Source organism: Nannobrachium achirus (assembly GCF_963921795.1).
Source record: "Nannobrachium achirus genome assembly, chromosome: 11".
In the NCBI taxonomy this organism is placed as follows: Eukaryota; Metazoa; Chordata; class Actinopteri; order Myctophiformes; family Myctophidae; genus Nannobrachium; species Nannobrachium achirus.
The window spans coordinates 28853549-28865404 of record NC_137820.1 but is presented as its reverse complement, the minus strand read 5'-3'; the positions used below and the strand labels follow the sequence as shown (position 1 = coordinate 28865404).

The 11856-nt window shown below is 42.1% G+C and overlaps 1 protein-coding gene across 1 annotated transcript; it reads left to right on the top strand.

Annotated features, from left to right (window-relative positions):
* Positions 1–522: 522 nt before the first annotated feature.
* Positions 523–11473, top strand: selenoo1 (selenoprotein O1). Its single transcript, XM_080737478.1, has 10 exons — positions 523–886; positions 2026–2328; positions 3853–4056; positions 4524–4701; positions 5168–5298; positions 5790–6067; positions 7069–7231; positions 8398–8583; positions 9285–9441; positions 9892–11473. Exons 1-10 carry the CDS (start codon positions 606–608, stop codon positions 10096–10098), a joined length of 2088 nt encoding a protein of 695 aa, XP_080593604.1. The 5' UTR covers positions 523–605; the 3' UTR covers positions 10099–11473.
* Positions 11474–11856: the final 383 nt, after the last annotated feature.

Sequence of the window (11856 nt, the reverse complement as noted above, 5' to 3'; positions counted from 1 at the left end):
TTGAATTCCTATCAATCATATTAATGTGGGAATATTTTACTGTGAGTGTCTGTCACATTAAAGGAGCTATAATAGTCAACTTTTTCTTGAAAAACCTACGCTAAAATAAAAATGTCAAAAATATTTTAAAAATATATTATAAGAAAGATTAAGCTTCATATATGTGTTTCTAATAAAAAAATTACCACAAAAAGCATAAAATAATAAGATTTTGGCCATTGTCAGGCTGACTTTGTTTACATCCCTCTTTGTTTAGAAGAGGGATGTAAACAAAGTCAGCCTGACAATGGCCAAAATTATTATTTTATCATTATTTTACGTTTTTTGTGGTCATTTTTTAATTGAAACACATATATGAAGTTTAATCTTTTTTATAAAATATTTTCGATATTATTTTTATTTGAGCGTTTTTCAAGAAAAAGCTCCTTTAAAACGATTCCGCTCTTGTCATTGTTTCCGGCCGGACCAAAAACAATGACGCAACAGCCAATACAAGTTGGCAAACATCCGCTTCATGTTGTACAAGGCAGCCTAGGCAGGTTATGAAAGTTATTTTTAGATTAAATTATATCACGCAGCATTAAAACACAGATGTCACGCACTGGATGGCTTCACTAGGAGCCCGTCTTCTCTCACGTACACGGGTGTTTGCTGCTGGTTCCTCCGGGGTTGTGGTGATCACTACTAGACTGTTGTGCTGCGGTGGTGGTGGAGGTGTGGTGATGGACATGGGACTGGTCATGGCTCGCTCCTCTCTGGAGCGGCTGGACTTTGACAACGTCGTCCTGAAGAGGCTGCCCGTGGATCCCTGCACGGAGCCCGGCGGCCGCCAAGTGAAGGGAGCCTGCTTCTCCAGGGTGGTTCCAACACCCGTCACCAAGCCCAGGTACTGTTTTATAGCAGCAGGCTGTATGACATTGAAATATGATGATTATCATTATAGTTGTATGTGCTTATATAAAAGTGAGTACAGATTCATTTAAAAAAGAATAATAATAATAATAGAATATTGTGTAAAAGATCTGCAGATGTCCTAGCACCCCAAATCGTCACTGACGTTTTTGTAAAATCCTTGTTTTGAGTGGTCTAGTGTAATATTGTATTTTGAGATATGGATTTTTGATATTCATGAGCTGTATGCCAAAATAGGTTTTTGAATATTTCACTGCATGCGCAATGTAGACTATCATTAATTAGATGGATCTGTAAGTGTATATGTCAGTGGTTTTCAAACAAAAAGAATCACAAATATTATGCTGCCGACCCCCATCTTAAAATAGCTCACCTCTAGAATATTTGGTATCAGGTCAGGGACCCCCATAAGAGTAAATAAATGTAGGTGTGAACTGCATGTGTGTAAAATAATTAATAATTCTTCATAACTTTTCCTAGATTTTATTTGACCTAGTTTTATGAAAATAGTTGATCTACAAGCTCACAACAAGTGGCATCACTCAGGTTCTGCTGTTTTCGAAGAGCAGTAGTATAAAATAGGGTTAAAGTAGTTGTAAATGTTTTCTTCATGCTGTATTGCCTTATTTAGTCCTGAGCACCCACCCACCCCTAAAGGACCCCGTTTGAGAACCACTGCCAAGAGTGTTAAAGTGTGTACTCATAAATATGGATAATTATTTAATATTTAATTTGTGTTGTTTATAGTTTAGTTTTTTAAGAACTAGAGTTGCACTGCCGATTTGGCTGATATGTGTATATATGGAGGTCACTGTATCTGTCAGTCCTTGTCCCTTTTATGATCTCTGATGTCATCAGTATATAATGCCCATATATGGGCATGCCCCTTTTGTGCCAATATAATGGCTGATGCCATAATGACACATTGAGGTTAGACAACACACTCCATATTTGGTCGTGGCTGCATTGGGAACTTACATGGTTATGGCTGAGTCATGGTGACATGAGCCGGCTGGTCCTCCCTTAATCTAATTTTAATATAGGATTTAATTAGTTTATTCTCGTTCAAAATACATTTTAATCATTATTCTAATGACATTGATCAAATCAAAGGTTTGTGGCGGTCTCCAATGAAGCGCTGGCGTTGCTGGGGCTCAACGGGGATGAGGTGATGGGCGACCCTCTTGCACCGGGGTATCTCGGCGGCTGCAAAGTCATGCCGGGCTCGGAGCCGGCTGCCCACTGCTACTGTGGACACCAGTTCGGATCGTTCGCTGGGCAGTTGGGTGACGGCGCTGCGTGCTACCTGGGGGAGGTGAAGGTTCCGGCTCATCAGAACCCAGAACTGCTGCAGGAAAACCCGAGTGGCCGATGGGAGATGCAGGTGAAGGGCGCTGGACTGACGCCTTTTTCCAGGTGTGACAAGTTGTGCAGTACTTTATGACAGTGTTTCTCAACCACTGTGCCTGGGGACCTTTGGTGTGCCCCTGAGAAGGGTCAAGTGTGTCCCTTGAAACTGCTTGAAAGCCAGTATTGTATTTATCTTTTTTAAAATGATTCAAACTAGTGAAAACAGCCGTTCTACAAGCACACGTGCGAGGCGCTGTGTGCTTGTAGATCTGCTGTTTTCACTACTGTTGTGCGACAGCCTTGTATGATGAAGCAGGGCTTTACTTTGCAAAGAAACGTACAAATTTGAAACTTGGAGATACAAGGTTTCTTCCCGACAGTGACGATATTTACACCCCCGTATTATGTTGGTGTGCCCATGGATTTCTTGGGACATGAAAAGTGTGCCCATGCAGAAAAAAGGTTGAGAAACACTGTACTAGGCTATATAAAAAATGACACAAGTGCGAAGTGAGCGGTGCAAACACGACACATGTGCATAACTCCTTGTATGGGCCGTTCTGTCCCTGACGACAGTTACTTTATGGGTATGAGCATGGATCTCCATACGTGGAGATAGCCTGGCTCCAGCCAATAGACCCGCCCACTCTCTGAGTGAACTGCATCTCTTGGTCTGGATGTGTCATATGACGTGTCTCTTGCTACCGAAAGCTTCTCAAACCGACCGAAACCGACCAATGAAATCAATGCAATGCGGAGGAGGGGCGCGTCTAACTTTTGAAAATCAACAGAAACAGTGGAGGGAGGGGTGGCTGTGTGGCTCACCAGAGTTCTTAATTGCTCCCTTTGAACTTCTTGTAAAGAGAAGACTGTCGCACACCCAGTAGCTCCTCTCAAGCAGGTGCGTCGGTCACAAAGTAGTTGAATGAATGAATCTTCAATGAAGAAAATACACCCGCACACTGCCACTTGCAGGTTCCAAGTATAAATTTATTAAAAGCAACGTTTCGGTCGGTAGACCTTCCTCAAGCTCAGGTCTTGAGGAAGGTCTACCGACCGAAAACGTTGCTTTTAATAAATTTATACTTGGAACCTGCAAGTGGCAGTGTGCGGGTGTATTTTCTTCATTGAAGATTCATTCATTCAATCCCTTTGAACTTCAAAAGGGCTCCGAACTGCAGTCATTGATTGAGCCATACAAGTGTCGAATAGCTCGTTAGTGATTCTCTCTAATCAATCAAACATCAAAGACAATGACCTGTTTGGTGCATGTCATTGAGGGGAGGGGGAGGAGGGAATGTTTTGTGTGCAAAAGTCAAACAACCCCTCCCACCAGATCTCTTGTGATTGGGAATTTCAAATTTGAAATCCCCTCCCCTTTTCAATCAAATAGAATGGAGACAGGTTCAGACTCAAGCCACAGCGTAGAGTCTGAAATCAGGCTAACGTGGAGATCCTTGCTCATACATTATTTTGGCTGACACACACCAAGTGAAACTTAGGAGCGCTTTGCACCGCTCAAAAATACATATATATTTCAGTGTCGCGAGTCACGACTTACACCCAGTTTTGTCCTTCTCGCATCCCTAGGCAAGCTGATGGCCGTAAGGTTCTGCGTTCCAGCATCAGGGAGTTTCTGTGCAGCGAGGCGATGTTTGCCCTGGGTATACCCACCACCAGAGCAGGCTCTGTGGTGACATCTGACAGCAGAGTCGTACGGGATATTAAATATGATGGACATCCCCGCCACGAGAGATGCTCTATAGTCCTCCGTATTGCTCCCACCTTCCTCAGGTCAGTGACATCTGTTGTATATCGGCCAGGCCCTAGTTGTGACTCACTGTCACACTGGTATACATCCATAGCCACAAGTCAGAACAGAAAAGCACTGTTTGTATGTATGACTGAGCATCCTTGTGTAAGCAGCAACTATGGTGCAATAGTTTTTTCTTGTCATGCCAAGACAGGGCTTCGGATAATTTTAAACACTGGAAAAAAACAGCACCTATGTAATTTATGTTCTAATTACATAGTGACTATTTAATACACTACACAGTATGCACAGATATCAACGTCTTCCACTCGTGAGGACATGATTCATCATACCCCGACAGCTGTTATGGAGAACTAGTTATTTTTAAAAAGCAACTGATATTATAGTCTAGAGATATGGACTAGTATGTAAATCTCTGAAGTTGTCTCTTATCTGTTGCCCTAACTTAACATTTCTTTGAATTGTGCGTGCATGGTTTTATATACAGGTTTGGATCCTTTGAGATCTTCAAGCAGGCTGATGAGCTTACAGGCCGTCAGGGGCCCAGCTATGGGCGTGATGAGATCAGAGGCCAGATGATGGATTATGTCATTGAGATGTTCTACCCTGAGATCCAGCAGAACTTCCCGGACAGGGTGGAGAGGAACGTAGCTTTCTTCAGAGAGGTAAACATCAGATTCCTCTAATAGTGCAAATCCCGTGCCAGCTTTCAAACAAAGAGACAAGAGAACTCCAATTAACATTCTGCCAGTGTAGATAAAGGATTATTCTATTGATTCAAGAATACACTTAAAATAAAATAATAATAATAATAATTGTATCAGGTGTATCAGTTTCACAATGTTTTACTCAAAGAGTGATCATGTCTCTTAGCCTTTTAGCACCCAAGAACGTCCTTTTTTGTTTATGACCAAAAACATTAGAATTCTGTTTTCTTGGTTATTATGAGTCACTAGGCCTTCTATTATTAGATTACCATATTAGCAATGAGACAGAAACCTCTGGCATTTCCGTGTGTGCGTGAGTGAGTGAGAGAGTGAGAGTGAGTGAGACACACACAGAGAAAGAGGTTGAGTTTTCCTTTGTGATCTTGGACGTAGGCAGATAATAGTTCTGGTGTCTTGCGTGCAGGTGACGCGGCGCACTGCTCGACTGGTGGCCCAGTGGCAGTGTGTAGGCTTCTGCCACGGAGTCCTGAACACAGACAACATGAGCATCCTGGGACTCACGCTGGACTATGGGCCGTATGGCTTCATGGACAGGTCTGTCACACAGTCAAAAGTGGTTACATACTGTACAACATGGTGCCCTGTGCTTTTGTCTATTCTGAAGACGAAAATAACTAATAAATACTGTAAATAGATGGCATACTGTATCCACAAGCTCACAGCGTGTAACGATGCAAGGTGTTTTTATTTATTTATTTTTTGTTTGTACGAAAAGGATACAAGGCTAAATACAGAGGACTAATACGCTTTACGCCATCTAAAACACCATCTAAAAAAGAATGCCATATGCAGCAGATGACATGGCACCCTAAATCATCACTGACTGCGGAAACTTCACATGATATGTATTTTTGATTTTCATGAGCTGTATGCCATAAAAATTAAAACAAAAACAGATTTTGAATATTTCACTGCATGCCCAATCTATCTAGAATATATGAATGTTTTTTGAATTATATTACAGAATACTTTTACACAATATTCAATTTTATCTGAATACCTCTCTCTTTCCTTATCCCTCCAAGGTTTGATCCAGACTTCATCTGTAATTCCTCTGATAATTCGGGCCGCTACACATACCAGGCCCAGCCAGACATATGCAGGTGGAACCTGGGGAAGCTGGCGGAGGCGCTGGACCCCGAGCTGCCGCCAGAGAGGGCCAAGGCGGTTGTGGCCGAATACGGGGACCTCTATAACGGCTTCTACCTGGCCAACATGAGGAAGAAGCTGGGTCTGCTGACAAAAGAGGAGCCAGAGGACGAGGAGCTGATCAGGGATCTGATGCAGACCATGCATAACACAGGTGGTTGTTTTTAGCATAGCAAAGCTTTGCCAAGATCATTACATTGTGAACTTACGTTGTGAACTCCCAAACCAGTAGGTACCAAGTCAGTTGAGGTCGCTGTGATTGGCTGAGACACCTCTAACGTGTAACGCGCTATGCCATTGAGTCACCCTGAAGAAGGCATTATGTGCCGCAACGCGTAGCCGTAGGTGCCTTTTTAATCTTTTCTTGCTATGCATTATGACAGTGAGATACTTGTTGCACTAACTAGCATTGACTGCTACGGTCTCTTTTTGTAAGACACTTTATGTATATATACTTACTTATATATTATTCGCCCCCTCTATTGATGCACCTTCTCTTTATTGGTACTGTACTGCTCTTGTTTTTTTTTTTCCTCTTATCTATCTTTTTTCTTACTTCTCTGTAACTTTGTAAATAACTGTATACTGCTGTGCTACAACTGGACAACTGAATTTCCCCCTTGGGATAATAAAGGTATCTATCTATCTATCTATTAGCAACTTTCCCCCAAGATTGCCTTGGTCTAACTTTTTTTGCATCAATTTTGTCACCTGGCCACCAAAGAGCACCTTGTGTGGGAGATTTTTTCTTTACAGCCAAACAGATGCACTCCTTACTCTCTGTTTTCTACGCGCTATGCCATTGTCTCAAAAAATATAGGAAGCCTTCTTTTTTGTTTCACTCAACGTCCTGCATATCTGCAATTTTGAAAAATGTCAAAAATCTCCTAACAAGGCCTTGAGGCTTGTGGAGGTGTGGCCGCGGTAAGCTGACAATTTCAAAATTGCAGGATGTTGAGTGCTCCCTAAAACTGCCGCTTTAGAGACGTCTCAGGCAATTAAAGCGATGGCGGCTGGGTTTTGATCTCAACTGGCTTTGGAATTGTTAGGATGCAAATCGTTACAACTGCACCACGCAGCAGATATTACACAATGATTGTCAATATTTATTCTGTCTCACTCAACTCCGGTCTCTCTCGTCTGTTCCCCCTACAGGAGCTGACTTTACCAACACCTTCCGCAGCCTCAGTCAAATCCCCTGCCCCGCTGAAGGTGAGGTGGAGGAGGAGATTGTCACGCGGGCAACAAATCTCTTGTTGGAGCAGTGTGCCCACTTAGAGGAGCTCAGGGCTGCCAGCAAGCCCACAATGGATCTACGGTGAGAGACTCAAGGGGCCCAGAACAGAGCCCTGGGGGACTCCCCAGGGATTAAGTGGTCACGGTGCTCAATATGTTCGCCACACAAACGGATGGTTTATGATCCTCCCTCGTCCCACCTCTGTGTCACTGCTAGTGTTTGGCAGAGCTCTGAAGTGAAACTGATAATGAGTGCTGCGCTGCGTTGACTGCGTTCAGACAACATTTGAAATAGTTTGAATTCAATTCAAAGGAGCTTTATTGGCATGAGAAATTGTTTCAACTTGAGAGAAAGCCAGTGCTGTTCAGTCAAAAAATATTGGTACGAATGCAGCACCCAGATCCATTTGTTTTTAATATTTACCTTGTGTCTCTTAAGGTGGTTGCACACTGCTGCGTTTTTCGGGCCGAATATCGGAGTGAATTTCGGAGCACGCAAATAAAAAAATCAACCTCACGTTTTGTCAGTCACGTTTGCACACTGCCGCCCGTTTCGCGCACCACTCGGTCCCTTGCTCTCTCTATCTCTCTCTCTCCTTGCCCTGAAAAACGCATTTCGCAACGAAAGACGCAGCAGTGTGGAACCAGCTTTACTCCTTGTTTTTCCTTTACGATGTCTGTCTAAAATAAAGTCTGATTGGTCAATCGTTGAATTCAACGGTGTGTTATTTCTTGATAATGAACGATGGGCTCTATAACAAAACCGCTGTCTAATCAAAGACGCAGAGCACCTGGCTGCACTGCTTGAATTTTATGCTGTAGCCAACATTATTATGACACTTTATAGAGAAATAACTCCCTTCAGGGTGATTAGGCACTTCCGCTACACGTCGATGACTATTCACCCTGTCAGGATTTATTTCTCAACGACTTCTCAATTATCCCTGGCATATTGTTCAACACCCTGTCAAGATGGGGTGAAATCTCAATATTTCGATGTCCTATTAGTTCCACTAAGGGTTAGGTTTAGGCATAGTTTTACTGAGGTTAGGGTAAGGGTTGGGGTTTGTTTTAGGTATCACCAGCAGGTTAGCATTCACCAGCGTCAGCAGGTTAGCATTTCACCAGGTTAGCATTCACCAACGTCGTTACAATGATACGCTCCCTCAAGATGGCACGTGTCTAATTAAAACAGACTATATTTTCAAACAATTCAATAATTTTACCCGCCGTCTCTCCTCTTGCCAGAGAGCTGGCGATGTTGATGTCGATGGCCCAGAGCAACCCAGCCCTCTTCCAGATGATCTCGGACAGGACAACCCTGGCCAGGCAGCTGGAGAAACTCAGCAAACTGAAAGAGCTGGTGGACAGCAGCCAGGAGGATCTGAACAGCAAACAGGCAGAGGACTGGGTCCAGTGGATCTGCTCTTACAGGTGGGGCCATATAACCATGACATTTTACATATAATTGTGATTAACGATTTAATTGTGTTTTTTGTCGTTGACAATTACATTTCTGTTTGGCTTTTAGTTTTTGAAGTTGCACATGGCAGATATGACACATAACCTATACAGTATATACAAAGAAGTGATACTTAAAAAAAGAACATTGATAGTGGAAATAGCAGATCTACAACCTCACGAGGTTGTAGATCTGCTATTTCCACTATTTGAAAATGTTTGAAAATATATGAACATTTTTCAACATGAAAACGATTATGACAAAATAATTGCGATTAGACAATTATGTAATAATTGTGACAGGCCTAACTACAGTTGGAGAAGACTGTAGAGGTGTAACAGTTAATGAACTATACCGTTTAATCGATTATATAATCGATCATTCAATAACATAATAGATTAGTAAATTGATCCGATACCTATTTTGAAATAGCAGATCTACAAGCTCACAACGTGTCCCGATGCACGGCACCATTGTGTGCCGTGATATAAAATATGACCTTTTTTTCCTTTTTCTTTTTACGCGCATCTTGATTATTCGTTTAATTGAAAAAGTCATTGGTAGAATAATAGCTTCGAAACTTAACGATAGTTGCAGCCCTAGCAGAGGAAATGTGCTGTTGCCAGTGGCACTGTTCCATTGACTCAGTTCCCTGTTTTATCATGTGCTACAGGAAGCGTCTGGCCCGGGAGCTGGAGGGCCAGGATAACACTCAGGCAGTGCAGGAGGAGAGGGTGAGGGTGATGGACGGCGCCAATCCACGTGTGGTGCTCAGAAACTACATTGCCCAGAATGCAATTGACGCTGCAGAGAGCGGAGACTTCTCTGAGGTCAGCATACAAGCATTGACTGTGTTGTTTTCTCATATTTGCTAGGATTATGCTATGCCAATCATAGGTCGTTTCACACGGCTATATGTATACAGTGAACCATTACAGCCCTTTCACTGTCTTGTTTATTCATATTTGAATGCAAGTTAAACTTTTCCATGTGAATTTGCTGATATACACTGCACTGTAAAAATATGAGCTTATACACAAGTACTGTATGTTCTGTTTTTCTCAGAAAATAATGTTTCTCTAAAAGAGTAACTGCAAGTAGGAGCACTGAATGCATATTCATATTCGCTATACGCTACACCTTTTCAATTCATGATAATTTTGAATGCTTCCTCATCCAAGTTGAACATAATCGCCTTTTCACTTAATCTAGCTGTGCATTTATTTCCCTTTCAGGTTTACTTACTAACTGCTTGTTTGCTTTTCTTGTGCCTTCGGAAGGTCCAACGGGTCCTCAAGGTTCTGGAGAAGCCGTTCTCCTCCCAGCCAGGTCTAGAGGAGCCGCTATGGGTGGGTGGAGGAGGTGGAGAGGAGCAGGCGGAGGGAGAGGAGGGACAGCTGGAGGAGGCAGCCTCTTCATCCACGAGAGTCCCTCTTCCCTACACCAGCAGACCCCCTCCTGAAGCCAACGCCATCTGCGTCAGCTGATCTTCGTAATAGCCTTCCTTGCTAGCCTACCTGAAGTGATAGAGAGAGTTTATTAAGCCAGATTTAGTCCTCCCAACACACACACACACACACACACACACACACACACACACACACGCACACACGCGTGCACACTGTACAATTGTAAACTCTCTCTGTTACTTGGGGAGGCAGTGCATGGAAGGCAAGCACAAGGCAATACACTCCAAAGGCAAGCATTCTCTAAGGCTAAGGAGGAGAGAATGAGTTCAGGGACATAGCAAAGGGAAAAAATGCATAATTAGAAAGGATGAATTTCACATTATATTATATCTGTCGGGCAGAAACCAACTATGCCCAAAATGTTAACTTTTCAGAAGACAAAAAAGTAACTCTGCCTCATAAACGTTGGTATGGTGATGTACATAGTAGGAGGTTTTTGACCATTAATGTGGCAATAGTTGTTTTGTCCCAAATTGATTTGAATGACAAAGTCAGAAGGGGAGAAACTACTACTAATTATAATGGTTTAATATTGTAAAACCCATTCACAGACGAAAAGGGTTTTCAATAGCACTGATCTTGAAAAATGGAGATAGTTGGTTTCAGCCCGACAGCGACGATGTAAACCTTTATTAGATATCCTGATCTGGTTCCCTCTCTGCTTTGGGTTTATGCTGCCTATTAATGATGACGCAGATTACCAGTCCTACAATGACCTGTCTGTGTTTGAATAACCATGGAGAACTAACTGGATTGCCTCATGATGATGATGATGATATACCAAATAATTCAATGTGTGTGAGAGTTGAGCATCTGACTCTGTTTGTTTTTGGGGGGGCATATGTATTAGAGTGAAAGGGAATGTTTGTACTCGATAGAGTAAGCCGCAATTAACACGCACAGTTAATAATCGAAACTGGAGAAAATATTTTAACTTTGACATAGCAGTAGCTGCGTTCACACTAGAACGCATTGTGTACATGAATTAAACAACATGTTATCATGGGAAGTTAAAAATGGGAAGCTTTTTTAAGATTCAATCTTTTTTTTATTTTATTGAATGCTGTGTTATAAATGGGATGCTTTGAATTATTCTTGTTATGAAGGGAAAAAATACTATACATTCATTCACTAATAATACTCTTGGCCTAGAGTGACTGCTCATTTCATTCAAGTTCATTCAATATTATTTGACCTTCTTTCACACACCCATCAAACTTTGAGGAAAGCACGAATCTTGGTACATATGATAGTGAGATGTTTGAATAAATGTGTTGCGCTGTTATGAAAATAATCTTGTTGATTATAAGAGCTTTCTTAAAAGATGTTGACATAGAGTAATCCCCATTCCTCCAGTTTTTTTTTGTACATATAGGCTTTGCATTTAGGCCATTAGGTGATATGTGTTGCATAGTGTGAATGATGTAAACCAAAAATACAAAGACACTTAAAAAGTTGCAACATGCATTTCTCCATTTGTGGAAACACCATATAAGGCAAAGTGGAAAAGCTTTTTGACTTGACTGATCCAGGAATGCTGTGTCTCCCATCCATGCTGATTCCTGATTGTCATGTTTATATAAAAATGTGCAGTGTCTTCTGTTCTGGTCATAAGGAACCAAAGTCTTACGTCAAACACATGCTTTTGTATGGAATGTCTGTACACCCTCAGGTCTTATACTGTAGCCTGCAAGTCACAGCAAGCTCCAAACACTACCCACATACCCACTGAAGACGCACATAATCCTTTTTCATGCTTTAAATTCATATTCGCAG

Bases quoted from the DNA above. Each gene is read 5' to 3' on its own strand.
- selenoo1 (XM_080737478.1), top strand. From the start codon at position 606: ATGGCTTCACTAGGAGCCCGTCTTCTCTCACGTACACGGGTGTTTGCT. The intron at 4,057-4,523 runs GTCAGTGACATC...TTTTATATACAG, and splicing joins ATTGCTCCCACCTTCCTCAG to GTTTGGATCCTTTGAGATCT. The intron at 8,584-9,284 runs GTGGGGCCATAT...CATGTGCTACAG, and splicing joins CAGTGGATCTGCTCTTACAG to GAAGCGTCTGGCCCGGGAGC.